The following is a 14,420-nucleotide window of genomic DNA, read 5'->3' as shown; positions in this document are numbered from 1 at the left end:
GATTCATGTGTGCTTTGTTGCATATCCTGATGATTAGATTGAGCATGCATAGCTTTCATTTGGGAAAAACATCATGTCCCTACAGAATCTCAGGTTTTATGGTCCATGCTGAATCTCCTTACAATACCAGGACCTGGGTGGGTGTATCCTGAAGCCCTGATGTTCCTCACTAGAGTTAAATCATTGTGGTCATACAGGTCCTTCTCTTTCTGGACTCCTCAGCTGGCCTTGGCTCGATGGCTGGTTAGAGCTCCTATCTTGGGCTTTGGGGACCAGGCTGTGTAGGGTCATGAGAATAGAGCCGGAGCTCTGTTCTAGAAAGAACACCTTCCTGGCAGACATGAGGCAGGTCTGGAGAGCATCTGGATTGCCTGCTCTGTATCCTTCCTTATCTGTTGACGTCAGTAATCAAGGATTGGCTCAACTGAAGAAGGGGATTATTTGCCCCCTTGCAGTCACAAATACAGCTATACATCAAATCACCAAAAACTCAGTTCAGATCATGGCTTTAATACTTACATCAAGAATAGAAAATACTAGCTGGGCACGGTGGCTCAGGCCTGTAATCCTAGCTACTCAAGAGGCTGAGATATGAGGTTCATGGTTCAAAGCCACCCAAGGCAGGAGAGTCCGTGAGACTCTGATCTCCAATTAACCGCCAGAAAACCAGAAGTGGTGCTGTGGCTCAAGTGGCAGGGCAGTAGCCTTGAGCTGAAGAGCTCAGGAACAATGACCAGGCCCAGAGTTCAAGTCCCACAATGGACAAAAAGAGAAAAAGAAAAGAAAAGGAAAAAGAATAGAATATACTGGGCTCAGGGGCTCGTGCTGCAATCCCGGATTCCAAGGAAGATGAATTCCAGAGGATCACAATTCAAAGCCAGCCTAGGTAGAAAAGTCTGTGAGACTCTCATCTCCAATTAACCAACAAAATTCCAGACTGGGGTCCTGGATGAAGTACCAGATAAGAATGAAACTCTTGAGTTCAAACTCAAGTGCAAATAAAACAGAATATACTGCAATGGATTCATTTGTCATGATACAATTAGTGTTTCCTTTCCAGGTTTTTCTTAAATATTACCACATTGAGCAATTAAACTTGCTCCTACGAGAAGTCATAGGCAGAGTGGTGGTACTGCAAGCATACACCAAGGGGTGGCTTGGAGCCAGGAGATACAAACGAATCAGAGAGAAGAGGCAAAAGGGCGCCATTACTATCCAGTCAGGTAAATAACCCACCTCTCATAAACATTACCCTAAGTCCTGGCATTTCAGTAAGTCCTGGGGTCACTCACCTATTGTCCTCAGTGGCTGTTTTCTTGACTCTCTCTTTCCCCCCTCTTTTCTATCTTCTTCCATGCCTCCTTCCTTGTCTCTATAAATGTTGCTTCAAGACTGGTCTCATCCTAGATGCTGGAGATATAGCCACGAAAAGCCCCTGTGGTCCTTGACCACAGAGAAAAGCATACAAGTCATTAGAACACATTAAATTCAAGTGACAGAGACACTTGCTCCATTTCCCCGTTGACTGTGCTAGTGAACACCTCACGACCTCATTCAGCATCTCCAGGAAGCTTCCCCAGCCCAGGTGGACCTACAAATCAAGCAAACAGATTCCTAGGTTCTCCCATGCCCAGGAGAGTCAGTGCCTCTGTGCACATCTGTGTCTGTGTTGTGTAATCTCAAGCCGCAGGTGTGCTCTGAACTGAGCACCAGCAATGGTAAGGAACTAGACCTTGAGCATAGTGGTAAGTTCCTTCTCATGCTCATAATCCCCAACCACAGTGCCCCTCTCTGGACCTCTGTAAGTGACCCAGCAGCTTAGAGTGTATAGAAGTGGGTATACAAGACAGCAGCTCATCTCTGGATGGAAATATCTGAAGGTCACCCTCACACCATCTCTGTCCCTGTCTCTGCTGATTTTCTTTGCTTTCCTCTTCCATTGAAGCCTCTTTCCTATGAGTAATTTCTTGGCACAGACATCACCCTCAATAAATGCTAGTAGTGGGCCTCCCTATTTTCCTGGATGCCTCACAAACATTTATGTTTTTGTTGCTCTCCCAAATAAAACATATCCAAGAGATAAGGCTGTTCTGTGCCTTTTGCCATTCCTCCAAAGCCCATCCCCTACCCCTATTACAACCCCAGGTTCTGAATACAGGGTTTCTTTTATGGGTTGGGATGATAGGGTGCCAACTCACCTGCGGTCAGGGTCTGGGGTCATTCACACGTGGAATTCAGGGTATTCTGGAAACTTCACTGCTTAGAAGCAGCTCAAGTGCTGAGGGCTCCCCTGCCCTAACATGGCTCCTGCAGCTCATCTTCTTTTGCTCAGTGAGAAAAGCAAGAATGAGGAGGAGAGGGTAATGTACCTTGAAGGGGAACAGCTTATATCAATTCTCTGGCACATTCTTAAATTAATGTTATTCCTAGCACATGGCTTTTTGTATTTCCAGCCTGGAGAGGATATGATGCTCGCAGGAAATTTAAGGAAATAAGCAACAGAAGGAGCAAGTCTGTTTGCATCCATACAGGTAATTAAAGCAGTGTCTATTGGAAAATATTCTATGATTCACTTCAAATGAGCTTGGAAAGGCTAAGAATTCAGGAGCCCTGAAGAAGGTCTAGAGTTATTCCTTGTGTTTGCAGGACCCATTTGCAGTGGACTATTCTGGGCCAAGGAAGCTCCAAGTGGGCAGTCTTTCACTTAGAGAAGAGGAAACATCGGAAGTAACTCGTCATGCACAGGCACTTTGCATCCTTCCAACAGGACAAGTCCCTTGTCCTCATCTACAAAATGAGAGCGCTCGTTAAAAGAGTCTCTGATTAGCAGGATGTGCATGGCTCTTGCTTGTAATCTTAGTAACTTGGGAAGCTGAGATCTGAAGACTGAGGTTGAATGCCAGCCCAGGGGGACAAATCTAAGAGACTTTTCTTTCCAACTAACTAGCAAAATGCTAGAAATGGAGATGTGATTCTAGTGGTAGAGCAACCACCTTGAGCAAAAAAGCTAAGGCCATGAGTTCAATCGTTAGTAACACACACACACACACACACACACACACACACACACACACACACACGAGATGTTTGTCTCATGAAAAGGTCTTGCAATCTGACTCTAAGCCTAACATACTTTTTTATTAAAGAATTTATTAACATTGATTTTTACATCATATTTCAAATGATGCATTTCACAAACAAGTATTCAAGAAGGGAATCTCTATATACAATCACTGGCACTTAGATTTTAGAACATAATTAAAATTAGGCTGTCATATATACATATTAATCTATGTAATAAAATATTATGTCTATACAGTCATAAATTTTTAGGTCTATGTAGTTGTGTTTATATTTCCAGAACCATGTCCATAGCATTGGGTACGCAAATATTGAGTCCTTGCTCTTGTACTGTTTGGATCTAATAGCCACATATTAAGATACCATGTGCCTTTTGTTCCTTTGGTCTTGACTTGTCTCACTCAACATGATTCGCTCTAGATTCCTTCGCTTCCCTGCAAATGCCATTATTTTATCTTGTCTGTTGGCTATGTAGAATTCCATTGTGTGTGTGTGTATGTGTGTGTGTGTGTGTGTGTGTATGTATATATATATATATATATATATATATACACATTTTCTGTATCCATTCATCTGCAGTAGGGCATCTGGATTGTTTCCATCACCTGGCTATTATGAATAGTTCAGAGATGAACATAGCTGAGCAGGTGTCCTTATCATATCCTGGATCATGATGTTCAGGGTAGATGCCCAGAAGTGGTATGGCGGGATCGTAGGGAAGGTCAATTTTCAGTTTTTTAAGAAACCTCCACACTGCTTTTCAGAGTGGCTGAACTAGCTTACAATCCCACCAGCAGTGCAGTAGGGTTCCTTTTTCTCCACAACCCTGCCAGCAACTGTCATTGTCTGAGTTCAAGATCTTCGCCATTCTTGTTGGGGTAACGTGGTATCTTAGGATTGTTTTTATTTGCATTTCCTTTATCATCATGAATGATGAACATTTTCTCATATGCTTTTCTGCCATTTTAACCTCTTCTTTTGATAAGTCTCTCTTTAGTTCCCTTGCCCATTTAGTAAATGGTTTATTGGGTTTGGGGGGGGGATTAGTTTCTTGAGTTCCCTGTAGATACTGGATATTAAGCATTTGTCTGATGTATTATTGGTAAATATCTTTTCCCAGTTGGTTGGCTGTCTCTACTTTTGTGGCTATGCTTTTATCTGTGCAGAAACCTTTTATTTGTAGGTAGTCCCATTTATCGAGTCTCTCTCCAATCTGTTGTGACCCTGGGATTCTGTTCAGGAATCTTTGGCCTGTGTCTATGAGTTCCAGTGTCTCTCCAACTCTATTGTGTAGCAGTTTCACAGTTTCTGGTCTGACATTGAGGTCTTTGATCCACTTTGAGTTAATGCTTGTGCATGATGAAAGGCTAGGGTCAATTTTTAGTTTTCTGCATGTGGCTGCCTGGTTTTGCCAGCACCAACAATTGAATAGGTGTGTTTGTTCCATTGTATATCTTTGGCTCCTTTGTCAAATACAAGTTGACTATAGGTTTGTATTTCTATTTTTGGATCTTCTATTCTGTTCCACTGGTCTTCTGGTCTATTTTTGTGCCAATACCATGCTGTTTTTGTTGTAATGGCTCTATAGTAGAGTTTGAAGTCTGGTATTGTAATACCACGAGCATTGCTCTTTTTGCCTGATATTGTTTTGGCTATTCTAGGTCTTTTCTTGTTCCATACAAACCTTTGGATTGTATCTTCTATTTCAGTAAAGAATGTCTTTGGGATTTTGATGGGGATTGCATTGAATTTGTATATCACTTTTCGTAGTATGGCTATTTTCACTATATTGGTTCTCCCTACCCATGAGCATGGGATGTCTTTTCATTTCCCGGTATCCTCTCTAACACATGTTTTAAAAGAAAACTTCAGTACATCACTGATCCAATGAATCTAGTGCATAAAAACCACCTATCGAGCTTTCCTTATGGAAAAGTCCACTCTTGAGGACTGTTCCTGCCTTGCAAGCACTACTACATCAGACTCCCCTGACCAGCACAGTCTCAGGACCACTACCAATGCAACACCTATCAGGTGGTAACCACAGAACTCACGGAGCTGGAATTCTGTCCAGTGGCTCTGGAGGCAGAGTGTGGTTTTTCAGGTGCCTTTTTAATTTTTGAGCTTTGCAAGCACAATGGCAATATTCCCATCCATTGAGAATCTTATACTAACCAACTATGGAGGGCTTAGGCAGACATGAAGGTAGCTCCAATGCCACTCCTGCTCAATGAGGCTGTCAAGGCAAAAGCAGACAAGAAGGAACATGGCAGTAAGGGTTAGGCCTGTGATTTTTCCCAGGGCACATTCTCATGGCAAGCTCCTCTTCCCACAAAGACATTGCTTAGCAGAGCAGAGCAAGCCTGCCGATCCAGCTGTCTTTTCACTTTGGAAACCTGCTAAAGAGGCTTGGGAGTATCTTGGAACAGTTTCTGAGGTTCATCTCTAATTGCTGATTTTTTTGTCTACGAAATCCTTTTGTGTGTGTGGGGGGGGTCATGGGGTTTGAACTCTGGGGTTGGGCGTTTTCCCTGAGCACTTCAGCCCCACTTCCCTCTAATTGCTGATTTTTGTGACAAATCATTTTATTTGAAATTTACTTTCTGCGGATTGTAGTCAGAGTTTTATACCTAGCCCATGGATCATCATCTTCTTTATTTGTTAATGGTGTTGCCAGTTATGTTGTTGCTGTTGTTGTTATTATTATTATGCCAGTCCTGGAGTTTAAATTCAGGGCCTTCCTGAGTGTTGTACCTGAGTTTTCTTGCTCAGGACTCTACCCCCTGAGCCACTTGAGCTACAGCTCAAGCCACTTATGGCTTTTTAAAAAATTGTATTTTATTGTCAGGGTGATGTATGGACAGTTACAGTTGCATTCGTCTGATAGTAGGTACATTATTTCTTGAACACTGATAACCCTTCCCATGTTTTTCTCCCACTTTTCTTCTCCCCCACTGCCTCTCAATGATCTTGTTTCCCCCTTCCATTTCCTATTTCAAATAAACAGATAAACATATACACAATATACCAGGTAACAATGTCAGGTATGCTAACCACATGATAAACCATAAGGGGAAAAAAAGAGAAAAGAAATAACTTCACATAGTACACTAAGAATAACAATAAAACAGATAAATGCCATGTTTATTTTGAAGTCAGTGTCTCGGATTTTCCTGACCATGATCCTTGGATGGCAGCCTCCTGAGTAGCTAGGATTATGGGCACGAGCCAGCAGAACCCAGCTTCTATTATGTATTTTTAAAAGAGTAGGCCTTGAAATTTAGGAAGCATTTGGCCTACAAGATGCTGCTGAGCAGTGCATATTGAAATTTGTTTTTCTTTCATCTCTTTCCCAGTAAAAGCAGCCGCACGGGGTTTAGCCCTTCAACTTCCTCAGAACTCCCCCTCCGAATTCCCGATCTATTCCAGCACACTCACACACCAGCAACAAGCTGCCTTCCCGAGCTGTCAACCTTTTTCATCTGAAATGTAAATTAATTCTTGCTGGTATGCCTTGACAGAGATCAAAGTCAGCATTAACCTTCCCAGCTTTCTCCTCTGATGGACACTGGTAGGACTTGTGTCTCCGCTCCCTGGCTTTCCCCCAGCACCCTCAGAAGAGGAGTCACTTTTTCAAAGACTCCCAGGCCTTTTATAAATGACTTCCTCTATACTTGAAACTGGGTGCAGGGTGATCTCCCCCACTGGCTGGCTAGTCCTGAGATCAGCCTGCTATCTAATTGTGGGATTCCTGGGGTGGGGTGAAATGGCTGTGATTAGGAGTGGGAGGGAGGTCTTCCCTTTTTCAGTGGGTCACTTCTGGCCTGTCAGTCTCTGAGGTAGGTCCCATTTGCATTTCCAAAATAAACAGCTGCCTTTCAAATGCATGGGCTGGTGGGCTGAGATCTCTGTGGGCCCAGGCAGTGTTTAGATGCTGCAAGAGAAAATAGACCTCGGGCCCAGAATTCATTTCCTCTGTGGAGAGCCTTCCAGGCAATAAAGGGCCTTTGTGAGCTTGGGAGAGGGAGGCTCTTAAGCTCCCAGGTTCTTGAGGCTGGGTAACAACCCTGAATGCCAACTTGGGGAGAAGTTTTCCTCTTTCTTTATTGGCTAATTCTGATAATGCATTTTCTCCTTAGGAAAGCATTCCTGTAAATGCCAGAGCATTTAAGATCTGTTACCACACATATTAATGTGTTCATGTAGATGTGATATTTGGTTATGGGTCTTGAACTGAGAACTTGGGTGCTGTCCCTGGGCCTCTTTGTGCTCTACCACTTGAGCCACAGTGCCTCTTCCAGTTTTTGAGTAGTTAATTGGAGATAGGAGTCTCACAGGGACTTTTCTGCCTGGGCTGGCTTTGAACCATGATCCTCAGATCTCAGCCTTCAGAAGGCTGTCACGAGCCACCAGTGTTAGGCTAGATGAGATATTCTTTACCAGGACTTGAACTCTAGGCCTCAAGTGGTCTTCACTTTCTTGCTCAGGTCTATTGCTCTACTGTTTGAGCTATGTCTCCAGCCTGACTTTTTGCTGGTTAATTGGATTTGAGTCTAATGGACTTTTCAGCCAGGGATTGCTTCAACTCTCAGTCTTCCAGGTTTCAGCCTCTTGAATATCTAGGATAATAGGCACAAACCACTGACGGTATTCTAAGTAAAAATTGACAGAGTATTTATTCTATTTATTATTACTAACCTATTATTTTATTAGCTTGAGTTTAATAAGATGAACCTAACTATATTTATTACACTAAAGTACATATATTCCTCACTGAAGACTATTAAAATAACCTACAGGGAATTGTTTTCAAGAGATCTAGGTCTCTTTCCTTGATAAGTGTTTTATATCTTTAAAATGATTGTCTAATTCAGGGTCTGTTTTCTAAAGACAGCCAAGTAAGTGGTAGGCCTCTCTGTTGAATTGCCCTGCGTAGGTTGACAGCCCTAGTGGCTGGAATTTGGAATTAGAAAATCTCCCAGGAGGAGCTTGCAAGAGCCCATGGTTTAAAGCATAGCTCGCCTCAGTGCTGTGGAAACTTGTTTCTCACTGCTTTTATTTGCTGCATACTTCCCCTGACTTGGCCTTCTAACAACACAGATTCCATCAGAAGATAACAATAGCTACAACTAAAGAATGGTCATTTTTCCTTTGCTGCCCTTTGTGGAGAGTGCTTTTTGGATACCAGTGGTGATGCTAAGGCCAGGGGTCCCCTTAACCCATAACCAAGCATTTAAACGAGTGTGCCTGGGCTGCGCCATCCAAAACAAGTGTTAGTTTACATACTGCTTCCTCAAGGAGAAACAAGTATCACTCATAGACAGGCTGACCTTTCCTTGTAACAAAGTCACATTTTTTTTTTTTAGCTTTTGAAACTGCCTAAATCTTTGAACTCTCAAGGTAAGGCTTTCTTTAGCCTTCTCTAACTTGAAGTAGTGGTTCAAGCCTGTAATTCCAGCTATTCTGGGGACAGGAGATCATATGTATGAGGCCAGCCTGAGCAACATATGGAGACCTTATCTCAAAAGAAAATTTAGAAAGGGCTGAGATGTGGCTCAGTAGCAGAGCACTTTCACTTGTTTCCTTTAGCATCCATGGGAGGTTATCATTGCCTAAATAGGTGGTAGCAATAGTTTTCTGGAATTTCCATAAATTTTCTGGAATTGTTCCAGATATTTCCAGAAATATCTCTAAGTGTTCAGGGTAGCTTTTAAAAAATTAGAATATTCCACTTGGTCATTATTCAGCTGCTATTTGCTAAACACTTTAATAATATTTAATTTGAGGGCAGGGAGTTTGGCTTAGTAGTAGAGTGCTAGCCTAGCAGGCATGAAGACCTGGTTTCGATTCCTTGGTACCACATACATAGGAAAAAAGCCAGAAGTAGTGCTGAGGCTCAAGTGGTAGAGCTCTAGCCTTGAGAAAGTCTAAGGACAGTGCTCAGGTCCTGAGCTCAAGCTCAGGACTAGCAAAAAAAAAAAAAAAAAAAGGTTTAATTTGAGGGTTTAAATTCTCCAAATATAATAGAGAGGGCTCTAAAATATGCTTTCCCTCAGAAAATACTATTCAAATGAACCAAATTATTTTCTGGCAGTCCTCATCAGAAAGGAGTTTTATAAAATCTAGAACAATGCATAGGATGGAAGTCTATCAAACACAAAGATATACATTGCTGTAAGTCATCCTTCCTATAGGTGAACAATGACAATATTATTTTTTTTTCTGACAGAACTATGTATGATAGATTGTTGCTCACAAGCCAAACTGGGGGTAGGGGATGCAAGCAAATACAGCACTGATGAAAAAGGAGCATGGAGGGTCTCTCTCACGTTTAGAGTCTCTATTTGTGATTCTACCTCTAAGATGAAACTGGAGTTTTAGGCTCCAGGCCAGGTTCCAGAAGCTCCCCAAGTCAGGTCAGATCCCTGTGCAGCAAATAGAGACGCACGGTGAAAGACACAGAAAGGAGAATTATTAATGGCATGGGCATGCCCTCGGAAGACAACATTTCAGTCCATCTTAAATAGGGAGAATTGGGGATGGGAAGAAAAGGTGTGCATAGTTAAAATAGTACCAAGTTACACTGGCAGGAATGGCCAGAGGGGACATCAGAAGTGGTCTGACAGCCCATTGTGTCAGGACTGGTCAGGTGGAAACTTGTTGTAGTGCATTGTCCTTACCTGGCAGGTAGTCTGCTTCCAAGACCATTGCAAAGTGACTGTGAGATAGGATGGCTCAGGGGAAGTCCTAGGTACAAAATGGAGGTTGGGGGGATGTGTAGCCTTTATCCTGCTGCCAGTTAATTTGTGAGCCCCAAGTTAGGAGTTGCTCCTCTTCAGCAAAATGTACCTTTAAAATACATCTTACAGAATCATGTTTATTGACCTTTAAGGCATCTGTCAAGAAATAAGCTCTGCCAATCCTTGGTACAAACAATACAATTCTTGTCGTGGCTTGGTTTAGAATGCAGAGGAGGTCTTTTGTTGTGGAATAGAATTATTGCCCATGTTAGGCTGATGCAAGCCAGAAGGTTGGTGCTTACTACTGATCTGATATCCAGTCAGAAAGGTGACCCTCAGTCTGGTCCTCACTTGTGCCTGCTGCCACTGACACAGCATGGACATTTGCTTACTGGAATTTGGGTGCAGCAGTTGCCTTCTGTGGGACTCAAGGTTACATTTTAGAAGAAGCCCCATGCCAGTTTAGTGTAAAGCCACCCTGGGGGAACTGATTCCAGAAACTGGCTACAGAGACAGCGCCCAACTTACCCAACTGAGCATGGAACCAAGCAACTTTATGTAATCAGTGCACCCTCAACTTGCTTGTCTGCTGGGACTTTTCATTTTATTCATGTTTATGGTAAGATATGATTGCTTTCATTAAGTTTTTAGGCTGTAACCACATGATAGTAAAGGAACAGAGGGAAAAATTAAATTCAGTGACAGGAATGATCCTACTTGTTTGTATTTTCAGTCAAAAGACTTGAATAGAAAGGCAGGTTTTCCACCTGAACAGAAGAAAATAGAAGCACGAAGTTTCTTTTCCATGTTCTGGGTTCTGGGTTTGCAGCCCCTGTGCACAGTGCTCTTCGAGGCACACTGTGCTTTCCATCTTGGGCATGACCCAGGGAGACAGGTGCCAGCCTGAGCTGTGGAAAGAATTAGTATACACTAGAAGCCTGTGGAGTTCAGGCCAAACAGCCAGCCCACCATGTGCCACAAAGTTTGGAGAGTTTAGGGGAAAGTTTAGAGTTTGGGGAAAACAATTTGATTTCTCAGTCTTAGTTTCTGCAGCTGTAATGTGGGTGTGATGAAGGCCTACCTTCTTTTAGAATTGCTGTAAAATAATAATATATTCCAAGTCTTCTGCTCAGTTTCTAGCATATGGAAGGCAATCAATAATTGTTCCCTCTTAGCAACTCCTGTGCCTACCCCTCCTAATTGTGGGAGTTGGGCTGATGTGGGGTGAGGTAAGTCTTCTTCTTTTTTTATTTTTTTGGTCAATCATGGGGCTTGAACTCTGGGTCTGGGCACTGTCCCTGAGCTCTTCAGCTCAAGGCTAGCACTCTCACTTGAGCCACAGCGCCACTTCCTGTGAAATACTTTTCTATGATGTATATCATAACGCTGGAACTTCAAAAAGCTGAAACAGATTCTCTTTCAGAGAAAAATGGAACCTGTCAAGTCTCAAATATAGTTACGATAAAATTTTTATTGAAATAAAAAAGAGAAGTTTCCAAGTCTTAACTCATGTCCTGCTTCTCTGACAGGGAAAAAAAAAAAGAGACTCTAACAGTAACAGGTAAAAGATTTTTAGTGGTTATTTTTGGCCCTTGTGTTTGTCATACTGAGAGCTTGATTGATTTATGTAGGTCAATTTTTTAAAGGAACTTTAAGGTTGTAAATGCTAACACTTATGTGGTCTGCTACTGCCCCCCACCCTCCTGTGACTTAAGGTCCTTTTAAACTTAATCTGCAAGAAAGCAAGTCTCCTTCTTACCCCCTCTCCACAGAGTTGGGGATTTGAAGATCCTGGAGCTGTCTGGAGTTGGAAAAATACTGTGTGCCTATCACATTTAACCCACAGTGACAGGTGACTGGCAGCCTAACAGCTGAGTGACAACCATTTGGCCAGGAGTTTAAACCTAAACATGACAAACCATAGCAGGATCCTGGTTTGATTTGCTGTGGCCATGAAGTCTGAATGGCTTGGTACAGAGGCGGAGGCAAGGGTGACAGCTGGTAACTATTCTTGTCAATAAAGTTGTGATGGTTGAGACACACAAGCAACCCGAGCCTGCTAATTTCACAGACTTTGAGCCAAGTGCTTAGTGTCAAAACTGGCTATAGTCAAGGATGCAGATGGCTGTGAAGGGCCAGCAGCGGGCTCTCCCCTCCTGCTCTTTCCTTTCGGTGGCTGAGCAGCAGGTTCAGTCTTCATGTCCTGGTCCATGTCCAGAAAGTGCCGCTTGAAAAAGAACTCTTTCCTATGATCTCAAAGTATAGTAAACTTGTATTAATCAGGTATAATTTTCTATACAGTGAACTTTCCATATGATAAGACAGGACCAATTCTACACCCAGAAAGAACAAGAGCACTTCCAGAAAGCTTTCTCTTGGTTCTCTTACTGATTGGTTTTCCAGAATGTTCTATGAATGGAATACTATGGTGTCTGGAACTTTCCTGCTCCAGCTATCTTTAAACCACAGTCCTCAGATCGAGCCTCCTGAATAGCTGGCCTTGCAGGGATGAGCCACCGGGCCCAGCAGCGTAGTGCTTTTGAGACTCACCTGCCTTGCCATGTTCGGCAGCAGCTCATTCCTTTTCATTATTGAGCAGAGTTCCGGAGTATGGCTAGATCACCATCTTTTTCATTTACCAGCTGAAGGACATTAGTGTTTTTCCCCCCCACATCTTGATGATTGTAAATCAGGGGACTATAAAAAGTTTCAAGTTCTATCTTTTTTTTTTTTTTTAAAGAAAATTACTTTTCTGGGTAGGAAAACAGAACTCTTTGAGCAAGAATGACCTAACGTCTAGGGACATAGCTTAGTAGTAGAGCATGTGTTTCATGTATGAGGACTTCCATGGCTTTGATCCCCAGCACCACACACACACACACACACACACACACACACACTATTTTCCTCGATAAGATGGGATCTCTTACCCAGACACCAATGTCTTATGCCTATAATCCTAGCTACTCAGAAGGCTGAGATCCAGAGGATAGCAGTTCAAAGCCAGTCCAAGCAAAAATGTCTGTCCAAGCAACAGACTGTCTCCAATGAACCAGCAAAATACCAGACTGAAGTGCCCACTGTGATTGAAAATGTAGGGCAAGAATGAGGAGGCCCTAAGTTCAAGCCTCAGTACCAGAAAAAGAGAAACTAGTACAGCCTCCTGGGAAACCAGGGGTTTCTCCTGTGCTAGGCTTGCAAGGGGCACAAGACTGATAAGAACTCAGCCACGAGAGCACCTGCAGTGAGGCTGCCTGCGGTCCCTTTTTGCAAGCAGGCAAGGTGGAACTTGGAAAAGAAATCTGATGCGGATGAGTGACAGTCCCTAAATGCTCACGAGGAAGGGACTTCAGACAACAATTCCAGCACTGAGTAGCAACTGATTTCTCTGGTAAGGGAGAAACCTACTTCCTTAGCTTCCAAGTTAGGTAAAGCAATTATCAGGCAAGACTTTCTTTGAATTCTGTCAGTTTCACTGGTGCAATAGCTGGAATCAAGTGCTAGAGAAATGCTCTGTAGGAAATGCTCTGATTGGCCTGAAATGATAACACTTGTTTTGTGGCTTGGAAATGGAAGCCAGGAGTTTGACATGGTGTTTGGAAATGGAAAAGGAAAGACGCATGTTGGTGAGATCTTGTTCTATAAGGAAAGGGTCACTTCCCCTTCACTGCTGCTTTCCAAGGCTTTTATGTGTCTGGACCTCCCACAAGTTGGCCTAGTTGTGTTCTGATAGGATGGCTGTGTAACAGCTGTCAGTCCAGCCAGAAACCACTCTGACTCCCATGAAAACAGCCAGCCCTGGTCAGGAGGGAAGGCTGGGTGTCTGCCTCTCATCTGTGGGCTCCTTCTCTGCCAGGTACAGAGGCACATTATTTTTTCCAGGACCAGTAGGAAAGCAGGGGAGTTCACACAGCTTAGAAAGTTTACCAAAGGTAAGAAAGCTGCCAAGACAGTTGTGGGGACCATGGTCTGGGTGGGTTTCCAAACCCAAGGCCAGGCCAGGCCAGGCCAGAATGAGACTCCATCCTCAGCCATTGATCTATGGGAACAGTTTTGTTTTGACCTGATGATCAGGGCCTTAAGCTTGCTAGACAAGAGCTTTACCACTTGATCTGTGATTCCAGACTTTTATTTGTTGTTGTTGTTGGTTGTGAGTCTTAAACACAGGGCCTGGGTACTATCCCTAAGCCTCTCTGGACTCAAGGATAGTGCTCCACCTCTCAAGCCACAACACTACATTCAGCTTTTTGAGTGGTTAATTGGGGATAAGAGTCTTATGGGGACTTTCCTGCCTGGACTGGCTTTGAACCACACTCCTCAGATCTCAGCCTCCTGAGTAGCTAGGATTATAGATGTAAGCCCCCAATGCCCAGCTCTTTTTTATTTATAATTATTCTTATTGTTATTATTTGCCTTTTCAGGTAGGGTTTCATGTTGGCCTCAGACCATGCGTGATCCTCCTGCTATGCCCCTACAGCTCTGGGATGGCAGGCATACTCTATTGTGCTGACTTTTTCATCCAGATAGCTAGGGTCTTACTGACTTTTCTCCCTAGCTAGTCTTGAACAATGACCTTCCCGACCTCTGCCTCCTGGCTAG

The 14,420-nt window shown here is 43.2% G+C and overlaps 1 protein-coding gene across 1 annotated transcript in view; it reads left to right on the top strand.

Annotated features, from left to right (window-relative positions):
• Myo3b (myosin IIIB) overlaps positions 1-14,420 on the top strand; it is a 222,622-nt gene that overhangs the window by 71,442 nt on the left and 136,760 nt on the right. Inside the window, exons 17-18 of the mRNA XM_090343066.1 lie at positions 1,061-1,223; positions 2,454-2,531. Of these exons, the coding sequence (XP_090199192.1) occupies positions 1,061-1,223; positions 2,454-2,531 (241 nt within the window). The remainder of the gene's footprint in view (positions 1-1,060; positions 1,224-2,453; positions 2,532-14,420) is intronic.

Source organism: Megascapheus bottae, chromosome 12 (genome assembly GCF_031878675.1).
Source record: "Megascapheus bottae isolate mThoBot1 chromosome 12, mThoBot2.hap1, whole genome shotgun sequence".
NCBI lineage: Eukaryota > Metazoa > Chordata > Mammalia > Rodentia > Geomyidae > Megascapheus > Megascapheus bottae.
Note: the sequence above shows the minus strand (reverse complement) of the source record. Positions and strands in the feature narration are given on the sequence as shown.